We start from the raw sequence: 25970 nt of genomic DNA, 5'->3' as shown, positions 1-25970 counted from the left end.
GTCAAACTAGAATCGAATCTTACGTTTGTTGTTAGTATTAGTGTGGAAATTATTAGCGATTTGTGGCAGCTAAAAGCAAGACCATTTCCGCTTCTCGAGCTTTGGACCAGATGTAAGCCCGTCAGTTCTCTGATCCAACTCCTCCTTTTCGTCCGGTATATCCATACGGAAACGTCGCACGCTGCCTTCATAGTTGGGTTTCCCGTCTTCACGGGTCTCGAAGAACGGTGTTCGCGAGTCTGACGAGTGGAAGCAGCGAGGCGTGATTCGACGCCAGATCCGACGAATGCCCTTGTTTGACCGATCAATGGCTTCGTATTCGCGTCGACGGGTGCTGGGTGATGTCCAGTCGATCACAGTCGCGGGGACAGGGTCGTATGGGGTCTGATCTGGCTCTGAGTGAACATTGCTCATTCGTCGAAGCCGGCGGACGGATAGTAGATCTTCCTCGGAGATGTCGCCGTCATGGAGGAAGCCAACAGGGAACGAATGCGAGCGTTGGGATTGCATGATAGGTGACATGGCCGGGGAAGTAGCTGTAGACTGGGGGTAGGTTTCATCGTGAGATGTTACTATCGGGTCGGCAGCCATCCCGATATCTTGGAATAGTCGACAGCTATCTCGATGCAAGGCCAACAGCTCGTCCCGTTTTTGCGATGACATCTGGATGCTGTTATTGCGTGATGGGCTGGCGGGATGGTTTGTTTTGACAGATGCGGTCCCACGGCGCTCTCTTCTCGAGGTTCCAGCAGTACTCGAGGATGGCGACCGAGGCGCGCGTTGAGAAGTCGATGATGCCCGTGAGGGAGACGTTTTTGATTTTTGGGTTGCTTTATTTTCGGGCTGATTGTTTGTACTGTCCGAGGACCCAGTCGACTGCTTTGGATTAGGGGCTGCCATGCTGACGGGGTCCTCGCTGTCTGAGGAAATGTCGATGACTTGGATGGCGCTGTAGAAGGTCTTGGTGTCTGAAGTATCAGTCAGACACGGTGAGAGCGAGGCGGCGGTGGTGTTGTCGACCAGCGTCTTCCATGCCGCGCTGCCGTGATGAGCTGTGGCAGTGAGATACTGGGGGTTGACAGAAACAGGAGGCGAATACGGTTTATCTGTAAGATGTATGGCGAGGAGGCTATGATGAGGGTGATGATGCATGTGAGGCGGTTTGCATGTGAAAGGGAGGAGCGCCATGCGATCTGCACATGCCGCACGTAATAATATCCCAATAGCAGGTATGCACGTAGTGAGTGCCCGGTCAATAGAATGATTGGTATTTAATGTTATCGCCTATTTATCGAGCCAACCAGAGTTCGTGGATGGCGCAGCGATGTATAATCGAGATGGGTTGAACTTGAACCCTTGGAAAAGAAAACAAGGAAAGGACAGAATAGAACAGAAGAGAGAAAAAAGAACAAGAAATGCGAGGATGAGCCGAATAAATCACTTGATAAGCGATCACAAGAGAGGCAGGAGGCAGGGCAGGACCGGCAAGAGCCAAAACCGGAAGGAGTATGCCCTGCTTTGCATACAATTTATTGACTACTTGCTACTTTTGCACGCACTGAGGGGTCAGAACCTTAAACACACTCCACGCCGTCGTCCCTCCACAGTCACACCGTCTCGTTCTCCTCCATCGCACGGCTTTTGATCGAGTCTTGCCACTGCTGCTTCTAGCCTAGTCTCGGCGTGATTTGCGAGACGTTGAGAGGCTGGAGCGAATCGCCATGCCCAAAGTAGAGCCCGTGCTCACTTGACCGCAACAAAATGGGAGCCCGCTGCCAGCATGGCAATAACCCACCAACATAGGATCAATTAGTGAACAGGAATTCTAGCGCCGTCCCTTGCAGATCGGCGCCTCTGTTTCACCGCGGTCGCCTCCCCGTCTGCAGTTCGCATCGCCCTGCATCTGCACTGGGTCTGGCTTATTCTTGTCTGTCTAGACTGCGACTTGCTACATCCTGAAGTTGACGGCAAGCAGCGACTCTTCTGGCAAGATGAAGCATTCTCGGGGTTTGGTCCGTGTCACTGAGGGGTCAGTCATGTGGGTGTGTCCAAGTGTCCAAGGAATGCAGCATCCCCACCTCAAGCTTGGCGCGACATTTTCACCGCGATCCATCACCATCCATTTCTGAAGCGGTGAATCACAATCCGACCGCTCGCCATGTGGCTGTCCGAAATCGGCTTGTCTAGATCGCTGCCGGTGACCAGTCCGTCCGTACTATGCTATCCTAAGATTCAGAATGGTGCAGCGGAAATCCCGCCGCCCAGTGGAGTTCCCAGCGGCTCCTCCCGATGTCACTTGCACTGTCCTCGATGCTACATCTGAGATAATACATCCTTGATTTACACTGGGCCGGTCAGCAATCACCTAGCCTTGTAAACAACCCATTGATCTATAATTAGATATGTCCAGAGCACGAGAGAATAGAAAGACGGAAGAGAAGAAAGAATAACGCTGTCGGCAGCTATTACTACTTAGAAGTCGGTTGTCTTTAGCTTCAGGTTAAACCCGTCTTTGATTTCTTCCATCGCCATGATAGGGTTGATATTTCGCTACTCTTTTCCCATGCCTTTTATCAACTTCCCTGCGCTCTCACATCAGTGGAAAATTCGAGGATAAACATGTAATTATTGACACGACAACTATACAAGTACTATTGCACTACCACTTAAATACCCCGCAACGAAATGGTCTTTTTTCTACAGCCGAGTTGCCACTTTGAAACTATTGCTTAGCGTTTACTTTGAGGCCATGTTGACAGCTGCTATCGAAGGTGACAACAAGGAAAAGTCGGCTCCTCACCCAGATAGTCATGAGGGAAGAGAAGCTAGCACCAAACCGCTAACAGCCCAGAAGTAGTTTCCAAGCTTGTCAGTGTGAACTTCATGATGTTTGTGATTAGAATGAATAGCCATGACATGGTTATTTCCTCCGTGGGCCGAATCCGAAAATTGACATTTAGGTGGACTCTCACGTGCTGCTACCAGAGTGTTAATACCGTACATTCATCCAGCATACCACATCGGTCTTTTGCTAGTATGGATTGTCTACCTATCGAATTTTCTAGGATGGCTATTTGCTTCCTTCACCAATATCAATCTTAGCTTGCGGATAGACACTGGTGGATCTTTGATCGTTGGTACTCTCGTTCAGGGAATCGCGTTCGTCCTCATATGCTGGAAACCGCTGTTTCCTCTATTTGCCATCGCCTTTTCCTTTGCCGGCGCCGGAGCTGGATACCAGGATGCGAAGACATATGTCTTCGTTACTGGTTTGCACAACACCCATCGTTGGCTGGGACTTCTCCATGCTGTCTATGGGTCCGGCGCGACCATCAGCCCGCTTGTTGCGAATGCCATCGCATCTAATACCCTCTACTGGAACTATTACTACCTAGTTACTCTCAGTTTAGCCGTTCTAAATACATGCCTAGCCGCATGCTCATTTCGTAAGTGTCTTTTCAGACCAATTACCGAGAGAGCCAAAAACACTACGGGGACAGAGCTGAAACGAGGAAGAACCGTACCATCTGGATACTCTGTTTATTTTTCTTCGTCTATGTGGACGCTGAGGTTACCACTGGAGATCCGTATTGAAATTCCCTTTTTTTTGGACTATTACCGACCAAAAGTCAAAGCTTGGCTTGTGGAATATGTTATTGTCATAAAAAAGGGCAATCCAAGCAAGATTGGATATGCCGAAACTGGATTCTGTGCCGGTCTCACACTCGGAAGAATTTTCCTTGCTGACATTACGGAGAAATTTGGCGAGAGACTTATGATTCTCGTATATATTTTAATATCAATTGGATGCCGGTTGATGATCTGGTTTATTCCCAATATTAGTACGAACGCTGTAATCGCTAGTCTTTCAGATATACACATTATACACCGACTACAAGAACTTTCTCGGTTTGATTTTAGCTATTATTAACGTTGCTAACAGGGTTTTTTCTCGGCCGCTTTTTCTCGTGGGTTTGTCGGTCATGATAGAAAAATTGTCTCTAGAACTGTATATATAGGAGGAGTAGGTAAGAGGAAAAGAGACGCCACATATATCGAGAAGTTGACCAAGTTGTCCGATTTTGAAAGGTTTACGGCGAGCATAGTTTCAGCTGGATCTGCTGCGTTTCCTTTTATCACCGGCGCTATAGGATCTACGGCCGGGGTTAAAGTTCTGCAGCAGGCCGGTGATGGTAGGGCTTCTCGGCGCAATGTCGGTGTTTTGGATATTGGTGCCTAGAAATCAAGCGAGCTAGTAGAAACTGAAGAAAATTCGATACTAAACAATACTGGACTAGTGCTCTATCTCACTAAAACTGATATTTCCAATGTTGCACGAGCAAAAGGGAGATTAGGGCTCGGGCGGGCAAGCGGGTATTTCTTATTTTCAACCTTCCGTCACAATTCTTCTGGTCATTGCTCGACCAGCAAAATTGAAACACTATCATCCCTCGAACTCGGCCTTAACTTACCATGGCTCAATAATACTCATAGTGGATTACCCCTTTTTCAATATCTTGTTCTTGGCAATTAGTACGGTAGGGCAATGAACCGGTTCCCTGCCACACGAGTCAGGCAACAACATTTCAACCTCCCCTGGACCGGACCGCACTAAAGCAGGAAACTCCAACAGTAAGTATAGAGTTATCTATAGCTAGCCGATTTGATTTAATGTGCCGCCCCACTTGATGTCATCACTGGTCGAATAATGTTTATACCTGCAACATGTGCCCCGCTCAGAAATGTTGCTGGCTAGATATAGTGGAATAGAAAGAATGGTACCTGAGCAATTGTCCAATAACCGGCTTTGATGAGGTGAAAGCTGTAGCTTAGCTGCTCGAAAGACTGGCCCAAGCTCCTTATAGGGCTCAATAGCTCTGGTCTAGTTAGACTAGATATATGCCGTGTGGCTGAGCAGACCAGTTCCATACTGAAACAACTTGAGAAGGTGAGGGAGATGGAGATTATTCAAGGGGATGAAACCAGAAAATATGAGAAGCAGGCAGACACATTATTGAGAACCTCTCTGTGCAGTGGATATAAATACCGGGAAGGCTGCGACCTGATCTCAGACAATCACGCTCAGAAGCTCTCTATCATAATCAATCAGCATGTCAGGACGACCCCAGAATGTGGGCATTAAAGCCCTGGAGATCTACTTCCCGAACCAGGTATGATGCTTTGTACATATGTACCTTGGCATATATATCTCGAACATTACTAACAAGAGCTATGTAGTATGTCGACCAGACAGACCTCGAGAAATACATGGGTGTAAGCGCCGGAAAGTTCACCCTCGGACTTGGGCAAGCCACCATGGCATTCTGCGACGACCGCGAGGGTAATTTTATTATCCACGGGTTCGGGGGGTAGCTCACTAACCTTATACTTATAATCAGACATCTACTCCATCCTCCTAACAACCGTTTCCTCGCTCCTAAAAAGATACTCCATCTCAGCAACATCTATCGGCCGTCTCGAAGTCGGCACAGAAACCATCCTCGACAAAGCCAAGTCCTGCAAATCCGTGCTGATGCAACTGTTCTCGCCTAGCGGCAACAACGACATCGAAGGCATCGACACCATCCATGCCTGCTACGGTGGCACAAACGCACTCTTCAATGCCGTTAACTGGATTGAGTCGAGCTCCTGGGACGGCCGCGACGCTATCGTCGCCATGGGCGATATCGCGCTGTACGATACCCCGGCTGCACGACCAACAGGCGGTGTTGGATGCGTGGCAATGCTGATTGGACCTGATGCTCCCTTGGTGGTTGAAGGAAGCTCGAAGACGAGTTGGATGCAGCATGCGTATGACTTTTACAAACCCGATTTTGGACGTGAATATCCCGTGGTGGATGGCCATTATTCGAATACTTGCTATCTAACCGCTCTGGAGGAGTGCTACCGGGGTTATCAAGCCAAAAAGGAAAAATCAACAACTGGAGAACAACCCCTAAGCAATAGGCTGGATGCATTCGATTACATGATCTTTCACGCGCCGTACTGCAAGCTGGTAGCCAAATCCTACGCGCGACTCTTATACCAGGACTATCTTCACAACCCTAGCAGCGCCGTCTTTAGCGATGTCCCCGCTGGCATCAAGGAGATTGACCATGAAACCTCGCTCACGGACAAGACCATCGAAAAGACATTCGTCGCCCTGTCCAAGGCCAACTTCGCAACTCGCGTGCAGCCATCGCTGACTGCAGCCACGTTGTGCGGAAACAGCTACACGGCGAGCGTGTACTCATGCCTCATCAGCTTGATCTGCAACATACCCAGCCCGCGGCTTCAAGGCGCCACGGTGGGAGTATTCAGCTATGGCGGGGGCTCAGCGAGCACATTGTACACGATTCGAGTCCGGGGCGACGTGGACGTGGGTGGAATTGCGGAGAAAATTGATCTCCATCGTCGACTTGAGGGTAGACTTCGGGTGTCGGCTGAGGAATATAACCAGGTTCGTACGCCGCACATGAAAAAAGAAAAAAAAAATTAAATGTTTTCCCATTCTGTCCCTAACTACTAACACGGAAATACAGGCATGTACCCTCCGCGAACAAGCCCATCAGCAAAAGAGCTTCATTCCCAAAGGCTCCATCGATCGTTTGTCCTCGGGTACGTACTATCTAACCGAGATCGACGAGGCTTTTCGTCGCAAGTACGCCGTCAAGGAATCCAACTAGGCATATTCCATTCATGGAGGAAGTTACTGCCGATTACACTGCATGCCAATAATAGAAAAGCTTGTATGGACTAGATGTAGCTTGCGTTACAAAGCAACCCCTCTTTCTTTTCTTTTTTCTCTTCTGATATCGATCTGCCGCCGAGAAACTCCGTAGTTTGTATCGAGATGCTGCAGAAAAATACATACCTACGTACGTACGTACATGTACACTAATATGACAAAAGTGTGAATATAGTATGAAGACTTTCTATCTATCTTTCATCTGCATTTACATCAATTTATGTCAGATTAATTTTAGGCTTCAAATGTTCTGGGGGCGGGGGGGCTTAGATAACGCAATAAAGTTCAAATATTATTAAATCTCGATATGGGGGACAGCTGATGTCCTGAAGCCAATCCACTTTTATGCTACAATGTTCAAACTTTTGTCATCTTAATGTACTCGTGAAGTAGAAATAACCGAATAACCCTAAAATTTATCAAAATACGGATCTGGACACCGTCATCACATGCATGCATGCATAGCATGACGCACGTTCCAGTCGTCTAATTATTCACTCTCACTTTCATGTGGAGAATCCACAGAGACTACGGGACTTCCCGTGTCCAGTATTAAACAATTACAGCCATTCCTGCTGCGTTTTCGTCCTGTTGATGATGGCCAAGCTTATTCTCGGGTAGAGTCGTGACAAGTTGGGGTGTAAGTCTGGGGTAGTTAGGAGATGCCGAGGCTCGAAAATTACATAGTGCTTTTGATTATATCCAGAGACTAGTGTAGTGTATCTAATACCAAGAAATAGAAGGGTATTGTAGCGTCAATATCGTATCCCAATAATCCAACAATGCAAGAACCCACTGAGCCTGTGCTACACAATGCCCATGCCCGAAACAACTAGTCCAAAACGTTAACGACCGAAACTAATTCTATGGTCGATGCAACTAAGCGCAACCACCTCTGGTGTCGCGAAATGTCCCGATAGATCATCTTATCCTTTTGCTTTCTTCTGTTTTATTTACAGTTTAGCGTGCTTGTCCTCCTCTAGCCCATTGGCAAAGTAGCTATTGCCGTTTGGGAATGGACGCCCGATGGATGACAGTAGAGCGCCTACTTCCCGTTCAAGCGAAGCAACCTCTGAGTGAGGACTATACATGCGGGTGCGGATCCAGGCATCCAGGTCAGCATCGCTCAGCCCATGGATGCCAGTCTCCCGATCAACCTTGGCTTCCTGGGCCGCACGGATCACATGTCGTGCGACAACAACGCTCACGTCCCGGATTCTCGTGATATCGGGATATAGCAGACCCCGAGCGAGTTCTTCCGAGGTCATACAGTGCGCGAGAGCTTCGCCAGAGGCGAAGATCATGCTATCCGTGACCTCAACAGATTTGGAAAGAATGGTTCCTAATCCAATACCAGGAAACACGTACATGTTGTTACCTTGACCACCGTAGTGGATCTTGGTTTCACCCGCAGAATTGGTGAACGTAACGGGAAGGAATGGAGAACCTGAAGCAAACAATGCCCGGCCATCAGTGTGTGTGATTGCTGCTTCCAGGTCGCATTCAGATTGTGATGAAGGGTTCGACAGAGGGAAGATAATTGGCTGTTCATTCCACTGAGCCATCTTCTTCAAGATTTCCGGCGTAAAAACACCGCCTAGAGTGGAAAGACCCATCAACATCGTCGGTTTCACGTGGTCAATAGTCTCTTCCAAGGTCTTGAATTGCTGGCCATTGTTGTCCTTGCGGGCAAAGTAGACTTTGTGGTCCGCAAGGCGGTCTCCACGGTCCGCGGTGACAAGGCCCTTAGTGTCAACCAGATAAAAACAAGCTTTGGCCTCATCTTCAGTCAAGCCTTCGCGAACAAAGTAGTCAACAATTTGCTTAGCTACACCGACACCAGCACTTCCAGCTCCCAAGAATACAGCACGCTGATCTTTGGGAGGAACACCAGACCGTTTTACGGCGTTCATGACTCCTCCCAGGATGACGGCCCCAGTCCCTTGGATATCATCATTGAAAGAAGTATATCTGTGACGGTACCGCTCAAGAGCAGGGAATGGGTTTTTGAAGTCTTCAAACTGAATGACGATGCCAGGCCAACGCTCGGTAAGAGCTGCCATAAGCTCGTCGAGGAACTCCTGCTCTTCCTCCGGTGACACCTTATCTCGTCGACTGCCCAAGTACAAGGGGTCTTCACGAAGAGTTTTGTTGCCTGTACCCAAATCCAAGGTCAACGGAAGAGTAGCCTCGGGACGAATACCAGCACAAGCGGTATACAAAGCAAGCTTGCCAATAGGGATCCCCATGCCATTAATGCCAAGATCGCCGAGACCAAGAATGCGGGAGCCATCGGTGATCACAGTGATTTCGACAGTAGGTTGCGGCCAATTTGATATCACAGCAGCGATATTGCCCTTATCTTCGTAGCTCAAGTACATGCCTAATAAAATCAGTTTCTGCTATACGCCATGCAATCCAGCACTTAGACTGACCTTCTGGCTGTTGGTAGATCTCAGACCATCGCTGGCATGCCTCGCCGACAACTGGGGTGTAGATGAGAGGGGTCAATTCCTGAATGCAATTAGAACGCGGTGCTCTTTATTATTGGATTACTGTATAGCTCACTCGAATGTGATCCGTGATGAGACGGTAGAACAGGTGGACATTATTTTTGCGGATTGTGCTCAGATAGAGGTATTTATCAATTGCGGTCTGCTTTAAAGCGAGTTGTGCCAGACCTAGGGTAGATCAGCAGGAATTCTTTTTTGGGCAACACTATAGGTACGCACATCTCGTCTTCTGGGTTTCGTAGCTCTCTGCGCGAGGAGGCGTGAGACCATATGTGCGGAGGTATTTGCGGATATAAGGGGGGTTGGCGGTATCGAAGGTGCCTTCTCTATTGACAAAAAAACTGGTGAGTGGTCTGTTTACCAGAACAGGTCAAGATACTTACGATTGACCGGCAATGCCAGTATGAGGTAGATGGTGAGCTGAACGCTGCTGATTGCTGGGCAGCGAGGGTAAAATTGTGCCAGGCATGGTGGTTCTTTTTTTCGACAAGGAGGCTTCGGAGGCTTGAGTCACTGGGGATGGAGTTGGGGCGGTAGCAGACAAGGACGTTGAAATGCACAATTTACCAACTTTGTGGGCAGACGCAACTCGATGGGGAGGCACGCGATTATGTATACGGCGGAACATGTCCAGACGCGGGCAACAATATGAGGAGAAGTAGAAGGGGCCCCTGAGCTGATTGACATGTGCGTGACAAGGCTCACACATGAAACCAGAGTAGGATCGTCTCGAGCTTCGTGGTCATCAAGGAGTTCGTAGGTTTGGACATCGGGAAGACTCGGGGGAGTAGAACGGGGGTCGCGGTGCTGGCGTTAGCCCTAGAGGAAGCGGGGATGCAGGACCCATCCAAGGAGATCGGTTCATGGGGAGTAGCTTCGAGTAAGCTTCATGGCAGAAAAAAAGCCGTGGCGCTAGGTCAGCGCCTGGATCTGGACACGAAATTTCAAATTTGACACCAGCTGCGGCCGCCAACCACGGCCGGGCTGCCCGAGAAGCCGGGACGCTAGTGGCTGGACGTCGACTCGGGGTGCGAAGCTTTCTCTCGGCAGGCGCGTGTACTACCGTGCAGCAGATGCAGATGAGGGATTAATGACAGAAAAAGAAACTGGAGATAATCATCATCCTGCATCCCTTGCAGGAGGAGACCAAGAATTCACGCACATCAACAGCAATACGATGAGACCGTTGGGAAGGTAGTCGGGGAAGCTGCGAATGCCAGCCGGCCCGAACAGGACAGAGTGGAGCTGTTGGGCCGGCGCCAGCCAATCGTCGCCGGCCTGTTTCTGGAAACAAACGAGAGAAGACTACGGGAACCCGCCTCTTTCCCGCTGCGGTTTAGCTCCCGGGATAATGTCCAATCAGCGGGCCATTTTTTCGACCACAGTCAACCTGGGCGGCCTCCCATTGGCCACCATACACATTATTATTAAGTTATTATCTATTAGTGCATATTATTATTTAACCCCAAAGTATTATGATTTATCGGGAAGCACAGAATTTGTTGGGGACTCTGATCGATCACTCAGACACAACCACACAATAGTAAACCAGTAACTGTCTTTCCTCCGGGGCAACCTCCGGCCCAACAGCAAGATATATCTCGGTCACTATGGAGAGTACAGTATCGGTCGAGAACTGCTTCAGAAACAGACTCATAGCTTCATACTAATGCCTGGCCTTGCAAGCTCCTAGCTCGCGGTTTCAGGACAATATGAGACGGCTAGTCGATGGAAGAGCTACGACATGCAATTTAGCTGGCGGCGTTGGCGCCGATGCGGGTCTTCTTCAAGTCGCGTGGTGGCCGCCAAGATGTTCCCTCAGCCTTTCCAGCGTCTAAGTCGAAGCGAAGCTGTACGTAGTGCGTCCTCGTTTTTTTTCGGTGCTTTTTGTTTTCTGCCTTTCATTCGTCGTGTATTCCTCGCCTTGGTTCGTGATTATTCTTCTGCCTGCAGAATGTCTGACGACTACATCTCAGCCCCGGTCTACAAATATGTCCTACCGTCTCATCGACACTAATGATGATTGTGGGTGGCTGTTCCGATTGGACCCGTCCTCCGAATCCACTGTTGAAGGGGCCGCGGGCTATTTTGTCTTTGAGTCTTGACTAAGCTGACTTGGGCTCCAAATTCAAAAGGGGCAATAGTAATACTCATTAGGCAACGGTTGTGTACTAATTATTAATTGATACTACACTTAAAGTCACGACATGCCAACACGGCCCGAACAACATTGAAGGGGAAGCAGTCCTAAGTGCGGAGTAAGTTTAAAGTGTTGTAGCTTGTAGCTATGGAAGATGAAGTTTGTCACGACTTCTGAAGTTATGTGTCAGCCACCGGAAAATGTCCGGCTGGTTTCCACTTCTGTTTTTTTCTGCCCATAATGACTCATCGTGAAGGAGTAATCAGAGTCGGATGCATATTTCGGCATTTCAGTTTTGGTTATCGCGACTGCACAGCACACAGCACACACCAATGAAGAATTTGATCTTTAGTTCTCAACTGTTGAATATTCTACTCATAACTCTTGACTCACTACGGAGTATATCCCGAGATTTTATCGCCCCATCGCCGTTCGCCATGGTCGATCTAGAGCTGGAGGCCGAGCTAGCCTTTTCAGGTTAGCTGCCCGTGTAAACATTCATAGCCAGACTGAATCTCAAGGCCCTTCTGTATCTGCACTATCAAAATGCAGAGCTAGTCTCATCCAGCAGGGCCTTTCAGTCGTACGTTATTTATGTAAATATAGTCATCATAAACATCCTAGCTGGGGAAAAAAAGGAAAATTGCTCCAACTGAGACTCATTTTCAGGACAATTGCGAGCCAATGCTAACCAACTACATCATTGGGAATAGCCCAAGTAGAATTTTTTGTTAATATTCTCTTATCAGGGAATGAGACATCTCGAGCCGACACTGAACAATGCCCTAAGCAGGCCATATTCATTGAGCAAGCCCGCGAACGAGCGTCTCAGACTTTAAGCAAGTGCCGAAGTGGCTAGCGCTTTGCTGGGCTCCACACAAGCTCTGAGCATCAGCGGTAAGTGATGTCAAGGCCAATATTCCACCATGCTGTCAAGCAAATAATGACAGAGATTTAATTCTTGACTGTATATGTAGCCGTCCAAGAACTTAAACAGCTCCAAACACCACGGGCATGCAGCATCTGCATAAGCGAGTGAATTGTTTGCACCAATGGGCAGGTGCGATTCCAAGGCGGGCGGCTGTCAACAGGGAATCCAGGGCAACGTCATGCTTCATCACCCAGCCTCTCCTCTCCCCTTCTTCACACGCCACAACCGCTGAATGGAACGAGCCCGTCGCTTTCTCTAATCCGATAAAGGCATATTGTTTCCATCAATAATTTTCATGTTCATTCCGTTGCGAGACTGTACGGTTTTCCCTTGAACAGCTACTCCCCCACATTGCATGACGCGCCACGCCATCCACCTTCCAACTCATTGACATTGACATTGACATCGCAATCATGTCGTCTTGCTGCGGTCGCAGAAAGCCGCAGCGCAGCCGAGATGCTGATACCGAGCCCCTGCTGCCTATATATGAAGATGAAACTGCTCGACAGCGTCAGCTGCACCAAAAGCTTCATTCCTATCAAATGTTCAAGGCCTTGTCCGAGGGTTACATGCCATCCACCGAGCAAGTCATCGCCAATTTACGCACACTTCTGGCTTCAGATGTTCTGAACCCCCGGGTGGAGGATTTGAGCGACTCGGGCAGACAGCTAGCCCGAGATGTCAAAATCTTCTTTCGAGTTTTCATCGAGCTCCTTCGAGAGAAGAATAACGACGATCAGCTTCAAGAGTTTCTATGGTATCTCTCAAAATCCAGGGCATCATTAGATACACCGAAACTAGTCAGTCAAGCTTCCCGTGCTAAAGGTGACGCTGATATGCGTGCCGGTAAGTTCCCAAACAATCATCGTGGTTATTCATCGCATAACATTTTTATAGCATACGATAGTCTTCGCACAGTCGGGAACTTGCTTCTCACCAATGCTGATTTCCGATTATTCCTTGATGATATCGCCACAGTCGGCCGTCAGGTTTTCGCTGATACTAGCCATTCCGTGTCCGAAGCCGCCCATCAGGTAGCAGAGGTTGCTGAACCTTCGCGGGAGGAAATGTCCAAGGTCAAAGGTGCTGGTGCGGATGAAGGAAAACATCCATCTAAAGATGATCTTCGCGGGGAGCTGAATCTCATCACTGCCACTGCTGAAGAAGGTATTGCTGATGCTGGCAAAACAGCTAAGAAAAGCGCTGAAGAACATCTCTCCGGTGAGTATAGAGATGCATTGCTTCACCGTTTGAAGCAAACGGTTTTGAAACTTCGAAATCGAGATGATTATTCAGACTCGGTCTCAACACTCTCGAAACTTGTTCAGCGGTATGGTTTAATATACTCAAACGCCGCGGAGAATACTGTCAACGCAATTGATGAAGATATCGACATTAACGCAGACTTGAAAAATGCAGTCGATCGCTTCTGGGTATTTGTTCGATCTTTTGGTGACGTTGAAGAGTGGAAGTTACTAGAAGAACGTTTTCATAATGTCATGAGGCACTCTTCAAAAGACCCGGAGTTTGAATCTTTGATATCAAGTCTTGGTGCATCCCTCCAAGAAATGCTAATCGATCCCAAATTCTTTGATTCAGCCTCCGAGCGTCTCGATGAATTGACCAAAATGACTAAAAATGTGGGTTCTGAAACAACTTTACGTGCTGACATCGATGCTTTCTTGCACCAAACGAGACGAGCTCTGCGCGCTATACGTGAAGATGCTCCACTGGTGAAGTTAGTCGCAGCAACAAAAAAGATCTACCACAACTTGTCCAATGTATACAATGACCGAACAAGCACATTAGTTGCTGATGTCGCACATGTTTTCCTTCCTCTACTGGTTCGCAGTATTCAGCATATCCCTATCCCAAGACTAGAAATCTCGATCCCGGAAATGGATCTGTTAGTGGAAAATTTGGTTCTGGAGCCTGGGAGGACAGTGAACCAGTCGTCATTTTTTCCATTCAAAGTTCTAGTCTCTTCTAAAACTGATATGGAATTGGCTAAGGTCCATTCAAAGAAGGCTCACACAAACATGAAAACTATTATTACAGTAAGTTTAAAAGGTCTGAACATCAGTGCATCCGAATTCGGGTATTGGATTCGTGCACACAGTGGACTATTGTTCCGGTTTGGCGACGAAGGTATCGGGAGCTTCTTCCTCGATGAAAGGGGCATCGATGTGTCTATCGACCTGGAGATTGGGAAGGACCGGCTTGCGCATTTGGTCACTCTTCGGGGTGTTCGTGTGCATGTGCACAAGCTGGACTACAAGATCAAACGTAGTCGGTGGAAGACTTTGCTATGGCTTGTCAAGCCCTTTTTAAAGCAGCTTATTCGCCGATCACTGGAAAAGAAAATCGCCGAGTTTGTCGTTTCTATGGTTGTGACTATTAACCGAGAGCTAGTATTTGCTCGGGAACGTCTGCGTGCCGTCAACATTGCCAACCCTCCAGATTATGCTACTTTTATCAGGGCTCTACTAGCACGGCCGCAAGTCTATGCTAACCCCAATATTCATCGACGAATTGCAACAACCCCCCAAAGGCCGGTGTATTCAAGGGAATCTATGCACCAGGTAGTATTGTCAAAGTATGGAAGGAGGAAGCTGAGCAGGCGCAGGAGGCCATTGAGCGAGGCGATGAGAGTAGTGGCCTGCACTTGACATGGCGCAACGAAATTTTTGACGTAAATGCAACGACACTTTCATAAAACCGTGGAAAGGAAGCAATAATATGGGCTGTAGTTTTTCTCAGCTGCTTGTTTCTATTTTTTTATAGTATATCGACAGCTGGAGTATCTTGAGTTTTCATGTATAGGGTCACTCAATTTCCGAGTTTTTTTCATAAATACAACTTAGCACAGCTTTCACTATATACCTAATTTTACCATGGTTCTGTAATTGAATCAATAGACTTCCAGCCTGTCTTTTTAGGGTGTAAATATCACGTGACTGACCCATTCCCGTCCTGCGGAGGATATCCCGTACGGCCACCTAAACCATCTTGGTGTTAGATCTTTTTGAGATGCGCAGCCTTCACGCCTTTCCACGTGGCTTCAAATTCCCAGGCAGTTCACTCGGTATGAATGCATATACCTGAGCCCGATTCTTTGGACGAGCACTACAGGATCGCATTGTGAATCTGTAATAGCCTCGTGAGTGGACACAAAGTGTACCAAGGACGGACATCAACACCCAATACCTTTTAGCATTGCAGCCGTCGACTACGATACGATCATATTGAAAACACGACAGCACATTCCGAATATCCTCGACTCGAGGACAAAGCATCAGCATGCTTTCTTTTCATATAATAGCAGTGATATCTGTCTTACTGCTTCTCCCTTTGGTTCTATGTGCAGAGGACTACTACAAGATCCTCGGGGTGGACAAGTCAGCATCAGACCGGGACATCAAGCGCGCATATCGCACGTTAAGTAAAAAGTTCCATCCGGACAAGAACCCGTTCGTTTCTCCTTCAAAACAAGATTCGATAAACGCCGAAATGCTGATTTGTATTTTACAGAGGCGATGAATCCGCAAAGCAAAAGTTCGTCGACATCGCCGAAGCGTACGAAGTATTATCTACATCGAGTTCACGCAAAATCTACGATCAGTATGGCCATGAGGGTCTAGAACAACACAAGCGGGGTGGAGATCGTGGAGGCGGCGATCCTTTCGACCTCTTTTCTCGGTTTTTCGGTGGTGGTGGGCATTTTGGACACGGTGGCGGTCACCGCAAAGGCCCCGACATGGAAGTCAAGCTCCAACTACCGCTTCGCGATTTTTACATCGGCCGTGACGTTGATTTTAGCATCGAGAAGCAGCAAATCTGTGAAACGTGCGAAGGGACGGGCTCGGCTGATGGCACGGTTGAGACGTGCAATAAGTGCGGAGGACGTGGTATAGTTATTCAGAAGCATATGATCGCGCCAGGGATGTTCCAACAGATTCAGTCACACTGTGACAAGTGCGGCGGCAAGGGAAAATCTATCAAGAAGCCATGCCCCATCTGCCACGGCCAACGGGTTGTTCGAAAGGCGAGCTCCATCTCGGCAACAATCGAGCCTGGTATGTCCAAGGGGACAAGACTGACGTTTGAGAATGAGGCCGACGAGAGCCCCGATTGGGTTGCGGGCGACCTGGTCGTGATCCTCGACGAAAAGGAACCTGAGCTCGGCGCAAACGACGAGGAGCGGACGGACGGGACGTTCTTCCGTCGCAAGGGCAAGGATCTATTTTGGAAAGAGGTGCTGTCGCTGCGAGAGGCTTGGATGGGTGAATGGACTCGAAATATCACGCATCTCGACGGGCATATAGTCCAGCTAAGCCGCAAGCGAGGCGAGGTTGTCCAGCCGCTTTCTGTAGAGACGGTACAGGGTCAGGGTATGCCGGTCTACCACGATGGTCATGTACATGAACATGACGAAGGGGAAGATCATGGAAACCTGCTGGTGGAGTATACTGTTGTCCTGCCGGACCAGATGGAGAGTGGAATGGAGAAAGATTTCCACGCGTTGTGGGAGAAATGGCGTCGGAAAAATGGCGTTGATCTTCTCAAAGACTCTGGTCGTCCATCGCCACCAGCAGAAGACCACAAAGACGAGCTTTAATGTTCTTTTTGAATGTATTTATAGGTAGATCTTTAGAATATATTTCCTATATTCCTCAGTTGAGTGAGTGCTGTATACATTGATGCCCTTGATCGTTGCTGGTTTATACAGCTCCTCCAAATACCTCATTTCACTATCCAACACCCCCGCAATCGCTTCGGGCCATCTTTTAGGTCTAATGTTTTGGGACGGCTAGCTTTTCCCAGCTTGCGACGAGATCGCGTAATGTATGCTTCTCTCCAACATTCCCAGGAAATACGACATAGATGATACCACTGAATTTTGAGGTTGACTCCGTGCATCGCCAGAGTGGTACTCCCGAAGCCGCCTGGCCTCTGATTTCGGCGCGACGCATTCGCAGGCTTTTTGTTGCAGCGTCGGACGATGTGATCCCACCCTGAATAATTAGAATACTGGCTTGGCGTTATTGATAGGGAGCTTACCTTGGCTATGATGTATCGCGGCCGCGGAACCAGTAAGCGGAGAAACAGTACCAGCGCCGCAGCAACAACACTTCCAATATTCAGGCTTGATATATCGTCCTTTCCAATAATAAGTTTGCGGCTTGTCATAACAAGCACATCTTCTCCTTTGGCGATATATTCCCCAGCAAGATCTACGGCAGAAGATATAGCCTCTTCTAATGTCTCACTATTTGCAAGTAACTCCTCCACATCGAGGACGATTCGTTTCAACTTTTCACCACGTCCATCAATCAAACATTCTAACTGCTCAGTCGTTTTCGGTACGTAAGATCCAGCTAGGATAAGGCCGCCTGGAGAAGTTTGTGATTGGTCTAATTCTAACTCTGTCGCAGAAAGCGGTGGTATTTGTTCTATACCGAGCCTTGTGGATACGAATGCTGCGCCTGTCCGGTACAAATATCTTTTCCCTTGTGTCGTAGCTACAGCATGTCAGCCTACATATAAAGGGGCAGTTTCTTTGTATACAGACCTTGTAGTAACCCTTGAACTGCGATCTCCATATCGGTGTCTACAATGGCATTAAGAACAACTACAGAGCCTTTCTCAAAGCTCAATAATTTCTGCACAACAGCATTTGCACCACCCACTCGAATGTCTTCCAAAGAAATAGACTTGACACGTTCAGCCGGTATGCTACCCTTGGACTTCTCCACGACGTAATCAACTAGATTGGAGCTTTTGTATCCAAACGTCGCGTCCTTGGCGAAAGGCGTTTGCGCTGCAGGGACTAACTTGGTCCCTCCTTCCAAGACGTAGTGAACATCATTAATGGTGTATCTACCTCCTTGCCTAAAGAATGGCGCCAGGATCCAGGCATCGGCCTTGCCAGAGACTTGTTCTGCTACCTCCGGCTCATCTGGGAAATGCCCTCGAAGAGTCGAGTCGCCACGAAGAACAAATTCAAAGGAAATGTTAGTTTTAGCAGCCGCTTTTTGAACGGCTGTACATATTTCGTGGATGAGATCGCGTGCCTGTGGCGTGGGTAATGCTCGGGAATTGGTGAGTATGAAAAATCCGCGATTTCCACTGTGGAATTCGGCTTCGAGAGTCGCCGCATCCCACACTGTTAGAACATTAATACCATGACAAGTCTGCGTTCCGGTTGGATCATCATCTAGGACAACAAGAATTGGGAGTTTGTCATGTGGCAATTGCTGAATATCTGCTGCCGAATGTGTGAATGGTACTGGAGGGGGTAGCTGAGAGATTGTCTCGTCTAGAGACAGCACGGGGTTTTTCTTTTCGTCATCCGCCATGATGATGAGTATAGAGCACCAGCTGGTTTGAATGGCAAAAGAACAAAAAAGCGACCCCAAGCCCAAAGAAATCTCTGTATTTATCAGGCTTTCTTTTGGACACATGCTAACAATATGTACGGAGCTTCCCCGCGTCGGAGAATCTCCGACGGCAATCCTCCGATAACAACACTTACTACAGTATGGTGAGAAAGGTTTTGAGTATAGCAGTATAAAAGTAAATTGGGTATAGGAGCACCTACCCCCATAGCAATATTAATAATATTTGAACTTTTTACATTATCTACGGGTGGTCCCCCAAGAAGCTTAAATTAATCTGACATGAATTGGTGCAGATGCAGATGAAAGACAGAAAATCTTAATACTATATTCAAACTTCCGTCATATTAATGTATAAGCAACAAGACACCATGTCAAATTGAATTTGCATACAAAGTGCCTCTTTTAAAGTAATATCCTTTATATTGAATAATCCAAGTCCCTCGCTATGCAACGGGGTTCTCCCCAGTGGTAGTCATAGCGTATATTATTATGTATCGTTGACAAGCTGAAGGATACTTAGTCAAGGTGCTGACAGAATTTAGTGGAAGAGCCTTGCAGTTTGACCGACTACCCTGTCTAGAACACCTAGTGAGTTGCTCTAGGATGTGTCAAACATAGCGAACAAATGGCGCTCTTTACCCTCCTGCAAAGGCAATCTCGGAATCCCCCCCTTTTTAAATCAACAGATTGCGATGGAAAAGCATACAATACTGCAGGACTAATGAGAGTCAAAAATGGATCCTCTCTCTCTCCCCGGCGCTGCTTCAACCTTCTTGGCGCCTATTTGAACTGACTGTTGTTCTCTATAAAACGGATTCTATCTTTTTACTTTGTAGAGTCCGGATCCAATCCGTAAGCCGTCTTTTCGGCGACAGCTTATACTTCCTCTCGGCCTCCTTGCAGAACAAGACCACCGTAGCATCCGGTCTCAGCATGGGAACTGTCGGCGAGTGAGGCAACGTAGTCAAAAGAGGCTTCTCTCGCGCCACCGTCGCTTTGCGACGTAAGTTGCGGCACCACATGGTCCTGCTAAGACGCCTAAACGGCGAAGTCGCCGCACAGCAACATGCTTCTCGCTGTCCGAGACTACCACACTGACGCACGACGCCCTCCTTGAGCAAAGGCCACACAATTGACGAGACGGTGCCGCAGTTGAGACTGGCCATGATAGTATCCTTGATTGATACTTTGGTAGGCACTTTGTTGATGAGACTCTGGAGACAGGCAGCGGAGTCGGACTTGAGGTGGCGGTAGCGCAGTGATGCTCTCTGCTCTTCCAGTAAGAGATGACGGACTGTGCAAAGGAACCGACTCCAACTGGGGCAATCACCACATCGACGGTGCTACCCGTGAGTTTGAGCACCTGCTTGTCCGTTTCGACCATCCACTAGTGAAACATCAATTGATTGCCAGATGAGCATGAAGTACTTGTCCTTAATTACATATGTAATAAGACGTGATAGAGGGTGATAAAGAACATACTATCAAATACTGTATGGTGCCTATTCACTCTCCCACTTAACTCACATTTGCATTATTTAGTTCCTATATAACTCTTATTACTCTTACTTTATCCCTAATGATTCAACTCCCTCGCATTCACACGAGTCATGGGGGAATGAAGCTAATAGATAAGAAGATACAGCATTGCCACATTAGAAAAGAGTTTAATGGTGATAAATCCATAAGTAGCAGTCATATAGCTATCTTATCTGAAAGCCTAAAAAAGTAATATAGAAATATATATGAACTAATGAATGATTAGTTGATTCATATCCTTATTTATAATATTATTTATTAAGTTAGGATTTTGTGAGTGTGAGACGGTTTAACAATAAAGAAATGAATATTATTGGGAGACTATTCTAAGAAAACTAAGCATAAGGGAGAAAGAGAAGAGAAGGAAAGAAGCTATTCCCAGGCCCCTGACATCTCTCAACGAAGAATAATGAGGTAGTTCTAATTTGGAAATTGTCGCTTGTTCTCCAGTGCCAGAACGCAACACGTGACTCCATAGACCGGGGGTCACAAACGGGCAGAACCTGTATAGTTTGCTTAGGCTACGCTCAGTGCTGGTCCTCGCGAAGGTATCCCCAACGTCCTCAAGAGGCCCGCTTATTTAGTGGGAAGCAGATCAAAGGGGGCTTCAGGGCGTATAGAGGAGCTTGTTTGTTTTCCTTCCTATTGAATTCTTTTATATTGCTTAGCTCTTGCTAGCTAGTACTTATCCCCCGACAGATTTACACTACAAGAAGATTCGAAACTCCCTTCTTTCACATTCTCTTTGATTAATTCTGCTTCACTACCAAGGCAGGCCTACATAATCCTAGTGAATACCCAGTTAGCGTGGTACGAATGTTTATGGCGCCAATCTATTCTATATGGACGAAAGTTTTATTTTTCTGTCAGTTGAATTTTTCAGTCTGGAATGAGCAAAATTATCTGAGATACACTCTGCATATTGCAGGAAACAGACGATGGCCTACGCACTTTGGTGGCCAGTATTGTTGAGGTACACCCACATGACAACTGCTCTCATATAGCGCTAAAAATTGCAGGACTTATTATCTCAAGCTATTCCTACAGTAGGATGAATTATGTTTGAGGATAACACAAAAAGGTGCAGTAATAAAAGTAAACACTAAAGATTTAACTAAACTAAAAACTGACAAGATCTCTTATTATAATATATAGTTTCAGAGAGTGCTAAATTATTTTGGGACAATACAATTTACAAATTTTTAGTGCTATCCTCAAATATAATTCATCCCACTGTATTAAGACTGTAATCTCCTATTTGCGGCAAGAAATAAAACAGCTTTCTGCTTTTAGCATAGTTTCGCTGGTAGTTATTGGTGCTATATGAAAATATTGTTGTCCCACTGTATTAGACGAGCAGTACGATAAGCTAAGCCGAAGATATGGGATGCAAGTGGATGACGCCAACACATTTAAGACAGGAAGTCGTAACTGACACTATGTCGTGCTGAGATACAATACAAAATGCGAACTAGCAAACTAGAGTTACAAGAAGAAAATAGTCATTACTGGCTAATATTATTGAAATGGCATAAGAACTGAAAAACGTCTTTGGCCGGAAGAAAGCTCTGAGTCATTACGTTCTTTTCATTAAGAAAGGACAGCCGCTGATACCCTGCGCCTCAAATCCAGGGGAGGAGAAAGTAATATTAATAGGCGTATCATGAGATGGCAATGTGAAACGGACATCAATATGAAACGTCCCCACTGTCTTCATGATTTGAAGCAATTGGGGAGTCAGTCTCCCAATCGTCAGAGGTCCTTGAAGATCAAAGTCTGCATATTGACTGGGGCAGAATCTCGCAATAACATCTGCAAATGCTTTGATCTCAGGAGACTCATCAATGAATCGACAGCGGATAGTTCCTGTAATAAGCCTTTTAGCTCTGTGATCTTGCTCAAAAAGGGAACTATTATATACCGTGAAAATTGTTTGCACTTTCTTCTAGACCATTAGCCCTAGCTGGAGCCAATGGCTCTAGATAAAATGATGTTACAATGAGGCGACGGGCCACTTGATCAACAATCGCTTTTGTGCTGGGCTCGTCGAGAAACTTGTTTACGATCCGCTCTAGACTGCCATCCACTAGAGCCTCCCTGTCATCTAGATCTGGAAGGCGTTCTGTGACTGCTGGGTTTAGACGGATGTAGCGCTTGGGCTCCATTCTTGACAGTACACCAAAACCTTCAATCCAATCCCTTTCAGAGTTAAGGACTTGCAAGAACCGTCGTCGTACTACATTGAGAGCTTCGAAGAGATAATTTCGGGTAAGCAATTGGGTAGTTTCATCGCTGTTTGTTGTCGAAAAGCCACATCCGACTGATAGCAGAAGGTCAGGGTGTCTTTCAGGCACCTCCGGCCAGACTCGACGGCTCTCCTCCAGTGCAATCTTTGAAGGATTATTGTGGTAGAGGCCCCCGTCGTAATATTTGGTAGCGAACGGTACCGTCTTCCGGAAGGGAGTGAAGTAGGTTGGTGCGGCTGTCGTACATCTCGCTGCCTCCCAAACACGAATCTGTGTCTCTTGTTCCTCATGAACTTCAAATTGATATGGGAAACCGTAAAGGTCAGAAAGGTTGTTATCTGGCAAATTAGCTTTAAGCTTACTACTCAATTAACGTTGCAGAACGTTTCTATGATCTGATAAGGAAAGTCAAGTAGAAACCATACCTCTATCGTGCGGGCGAATGTAATTTGGCAGTACAGAAGCGCCATCCCCTTCACTGACGGTAGCAGTAGCAAAAACTTTTGGAGCTGGTCGCAGAATTCCGCTAGATTCCGACTGGAGAAATTTAATTTCCGGAACTAATATATTACTACTTGCAAGATTGTCTTACCCTGGCTTGAATCAAGTAGTCATCTGCTGTTTTCCCAAGGGCATCCTTCAGAGCCTCAACAAAGGGGCCATCAAGGTACTGACTTCCACGAATGAATTTGAAAACCCAAGATTTCGCCGAATTGGAAAATGCTCTGTCACATATTTGCCGAAACATCGGTTCGGTAAGGTTAATTCGCCAATCTTTGATTCCAATAGCAAATGCTACGAGCGCACCTGCACTAGTACCCCCTATAATGTCAAAGAATCTCTGAATAGGAATGAAGTTTCCCATCTTTTTCTCCACTCCCTCTAGGATTTTGAGCTCGATAATGGCTCGGACGCCACCACCATCCAAAGCCAAGATTCTACGGCCTGCAAGCTTAGGACGGAGATGGATATAATGAGGTGGATCAAAGTCACAAGAAGTACTGTGGAGGATGCAGCTTCGGATACAGACCACGCGGGAATCCGGGCCGCCGGTTGTGTCTGCAACAAGATGTATGCAATCGTCACAAATAGAGTGACCACATGGTAAGATTTCGAATGGGAGATTATGGAAACAGAAACAGCACATCAAAGGGAAGTTCAATCGTAGATCAGAGTTTTCTTGAAATAGCAAGGATATCTGTCGGGCGTGGTGTGCCCAAACAGTGTTGAGAATCGAGTGGGTAACACCATAGGAGAATGCAGAGCCGTTCCTAGGTGCGATACTACTCTCAAGCTCGTCCCACAGGAGTTCAATCTGCTTTTCTACAGCAGGGAGCCAGGAGCTCATGAGCTCGTCTACCTCTTTCGACTCGAACCCCCCGAAGGCAAGTGGAAGTGCTGTATCCCCTTGGTGAAAAGGAAGAGCGTGCCCGCGTTTTGAATTGTGACACTTTCGACCATATCTATCAACGAAGGAGCATGGAACTGACCACTCACAAAATTCTTCAAATGCCGATTGAAGTTGTGCTTCATATGAATTGGGGCTTGCTGAGGGACGTAGTCCGCTGTTACCGTACGATTTATATAAATTGCCTTTGAATATGTCAATAAGCGGAGCGTTGATTCGATACGATCGAGCCACGTCAAGAGCGATAATGGTAGCCAGAACCGGTACTAGCTTTTCCATGTACACTTCTGTCGAGTCTTGAGATTGAATGTTGGACCGAAAGGATTTTAAAAGCCGGACAACGTTGTTTGAAAAATTGTGTGGTAGCGGACGTACAGTAAACAGTGTCTCAAGAAAATCAAAAGGCTTATCCAAAAATCTGGTATAGTGATTAAAGGCTAGGTGAAACAGTTGAACCTGATCTTCCGATGCCAATAGAATTTTAGAATTGGCTTTGAGTGACTGGGAGCCGCGAGTAGCCCTTTCCACCATCTCGTGCAGCTTCTGAGCTTGCGTGAGGAAGAGAGCTTCATTTACACCGCTCTCTGCTTGAGGGATATAAATGAATTCCACATTTACATAGAAACAATGCAACAGGTCTTCGATAGTGAAAATAGAATTACCGATCTGTTCATATTGTTCAGCATAAAGCATGGCAGTCTGGTTTTCCTTAAGTATGCCGGATTGTTCCTGGATAATTTTGCGGCGGGCCTCTTCAGGGTCCCATACAGATGTGTCTGAGGCTGCATTGATGACAATAATAAGGTGTGGGAGAAAAGGATGATTGACAGCGACGCTCTCTGAAACTTTTGCCCATTTGATCACCTCAAGAAGAATGTGCTCCATGGTTTTCGCGGACTGACCGCTGATAACATGGACAACAACATCGGAGAAGTTATATAGCAGACGAGGAAAGAGTTTTTCGACAAGTTCCTGTCGCCTCATGAATCCTCCACCAGGAACCTTTAGGTCGATTGCCTGTTTTGCCCCCTTCTTAACCCATCTAAGCGCTGTTTGAGCAAAGCGCATATTTTTTGGCGAAGCAGAGTCTAAAGACGTGGCTATTTGTTCAATAGTGTCCCGAATTTTTGATCCTATGGGGGCAACTTCACCACCACCGAAGCCTTCACAATCCGCATAAAAGAGGGGATAGTTGGCTTCTGATGGATCCAAGTATGGATCACGGTAAAGATGGACATCTCCTGAAGTGGGGTTGGAAGTTTTCCGTGTCCCTGAAACAGGTACTTCAATCTCATTGAGATCCAGTGTCGATTCTGAAGTATCATCCCAAAGTCGCTTCATCAGAATCTTAATCAATGTGCTCTTCCCAGATCCGGTCACGCCCACAAAGGATACAAGGCTTGCGTAACATGGATCAGATGTATTGTAGGCCTTTTGATGTTCATCAACTAAGTGCTTGAAACGAGGGAACTCTTCGAAGTTTAGTTTGCCATGGTATGAATCCTGGCTAATAGCGAACCAAACAGCAACCATATCGTGAGCATGTAAATCCTTGAACGATTCGGGATTTAGGTTGGTGCTAAGCTCGTTGGATATAAGGCTACTGTAATCCAAGTTCAGAATAATTCCTTGTACGCCCATTGAATATATTATACTTACTGTTGGTGGAGAGATACTTTGGCGTGCACCGGATCATTCTGTAGATGTGGAGCTGGCATGTTCCAGCATGAATCACAGAAAAGAAGTCTGCAATAGTCACATCGCCACTGCGCTGGATTGTCAGGCCGGCAAAATGCGCAACGTGATAACCTCTCCTCAGTGACCCCAACTTGCTTCGCCGGAGATGCTGCCCTGTTCTTCATCGTGGATATTTAGTATCTTGAAAGTCGAGGGCTGGAAATTACCTAAATCGGCTTTGTATAAGTTTGGACAAAATGTTTCTAGAGAAATTCCCCAATACATTAAGGCTGGAATTAGCTGGCGGGGCACAGTTTCCCCTCACTGCAAGATTGTGTAACTTGACTAGTCAACAAGAGGAGCGCAG

General features: G+C 47.0%; 8 protein-coding genes across 8 annotated transcripts; 4 read left to right on the top strand and 4 right to left on the bottom strand.

The window, feature by feature from the left end:
* Positions 1 to 69: 69 nt before the first annotated feature.
* On the bottom strand, positions 70 to 1188 carry BGW36DRAFT_428016 (uncharacterized protein; the record flags this gene model as incomplete). Its single annotated transcript, XM_046220492.1, has 1 exon — positions 70 to 1188. The coding sequence occupies one exon, from the start codon at positions 1186 to 1188 to the stop codon at positions 70 to 72; it is 1119 nt and encodes a 372-aa protein (XP_046070930.1).
* Positions 1189 to 2749: 1561 nt separating this feature from the next.
* BGW36DRAFT_428015 (uncharacterized protein) lies at positions 2750 to 4240 on the top strand (the record flags this gene model as incomplete). Its single annotated transcript, XM_046220491.1, has 3 exons — positions 2750 to 2853; positions 2986 to 3784; positions 3944 to 4240. The coding sequence occupies 3 exons, from the start codon at positions 2750 to 2752 to the stop codon at positions 4238 to 4240; spliced, it is 1200 nt and encodes a 399-aa protein (XP_046070929.1).
* An 871-nt stretch (positions 4241 to 5111) lies between these two features.
* On the top strand, positions 5112 to 6686 carry BGW36DRAFT_359852 (erg13, 3-hydroxy-3-methylglutaryl-CoA (HMG-CoA) synthase; the record flags this gene model as incomplete). The annotated part of the gene is made up of 4 exons (XM_046214120.1): positions 5112 to 5171; positions 5239 to 5341; positions 5400 to 6460; positions 6543 to 6686. 4 exons carry the CDS (start codon positions 5112 to 5114, stop codon positions 6684 to 6686), a joined length of 1368 nt encoding a protein of 455 aa, XP_046070928.1.
* Positions 6687 to 7701: 1015 nt separating this feature from the next.
* BGW36DRAFT_428013 (NADP-dependent malic enzyme MaeA) lies at positions 7702 to 9730 on the bottom strand (the record flags this gene model as incomplete). The annotated part of the gene is made up of 5 exons (XM_046220490.1): positions 7702 to 9131; positions 9184 to 9262; positions 9317 to 9429; positions 9481 to 9587; positions 9645 to 9730. 5 exons carry the CDS (start codon positions 9728 to 9730, stop codon positions 7702 to 7704), a joined length of 1815 nt encoding a protein of 604 aa, XP_046070927.1.
* A 3015-nt stretch (positions 9731 to 12745) lies between these two features.
* Positions 12746 to 15048, top strand: BGW36DRAFT_428012 (uncharacterized protein; the record flags this gene model as incomplete). The annotated part of the gene is made up of 3 exons (XM_046220489.1): positions 12746 to 13178; positions 13230 to 14833; positions 14884 to 15048. 3 exons carry the CDS (start codon positions 12746 to 12748, stop codon positions 15046 to 15048), a joined length of 2202 nt encoding a protein of 733 aa, XP_046070926.1.
* Positions 15049 to 15632: 584 nt separating this feature from the next.
* Positions 15633 to 16932, top strand: BGW36DRAFT_271276 (putative DnaJ domain protein; the record flags this gene model as incomplete). The annotated part of the gene is made up of 2 exons (XM_046210148.1): positions 15633 to 15802; positions 15864 to 16932. Coding segments are annotated over 2 exons (1239 nt in total), but the record flags the coding sequence as incomplete, so codon positions are not given.
* Positions 16933 to 17125: 193 nt separating this feature from the next.
* BGW36DRAFT_428010 (uncharacterized protein) lies at positions 17126 to 18691 on the bottom strand (the record flags this gene model as incomplete). Its single annotated transcript, XM_046220488.1, has 3 exons — positions 17126 to 17347; positions 17394 to 17854; positions 17905 to 18691. 3 exons carry the CDS (start codon positions 18689 to 18691, stop codon positions 17126 to 17128), a joined length of 1470 nt encoding a protein of 489 aa, XP_046070924.1.
* A 3091-nt stretch (positions 18692 to 21782) lies between these two features.
* BGW36DRAFT_380024 (uncharacterized protein) lies at positions 21783 to 25831 on the bottom strand. The gene is made up of 5 exons (XM_046216280.1): positions 25586 to 25831; positions 23111 to 25529; positions 22944 to 23055; positions 22194 to 22856; positions 21783 to 22138 (listed from the first exon to the last, which is right to left on the bottom strand). Exons 1-5 carry the CDS (start codon positions 25786 to 25788, stop codon positions 21849 to 21851), a joined length of 3687 nt encoding a protein of 1228 aa, XP_046070923.1. The 5' UTR covers positions 25789 to 25831; the 3' UTR covers positions 21783 to 21848.
* Between the last annotated feature and the right edge of the window lie 139 nt (positions 25832 to 25970).

This window comes from Talaromyces proteolyticus (assembly GCF_021365285.1).
Source record: "Talaromyces proteolyticus strain PMI_201 chromosome Unknown BGW36scaffold_7, whole genome shotgun sequence".
In the NCBI taxonomy this organism is placed as follows: domain Eukaryota; kingdom Fungi; phylum Ascomycota; class Eurotiomycetes; order Eurotiales; family Trichocomaceae; genus Talaromyces; species Talaromyces proteolyticus.
The sequence above is the reverse complement of the archived record's forward strand: the minus strand, read 5'-3'. Positions and strand labels throughout refer to the sequence as shown.

Coding starts and splice junctions, on each gene's coding strand:
- BGW36DRAFT_380024 (XM_046216280.1), bottom strand. CDS start 25,788: ATGAAGAACAGGGCAGCATCTCCGGCGAAGCAAGTTGGGGTCACTGAG. Junction 23,056..23,110: donor ACTACTTGATTCAAGCCAGG/GTAAGACAATCT, acceptor AAATTTCTCCAG/TCGGAATCTAGCGGAATTCT. Junction 22,139..22,193: donor AAGTGCAAACAATTTTCACG/GTATATAATAGT, acceptor GGCTTATTACAG/GAACTATCCGCTGTCGATTC.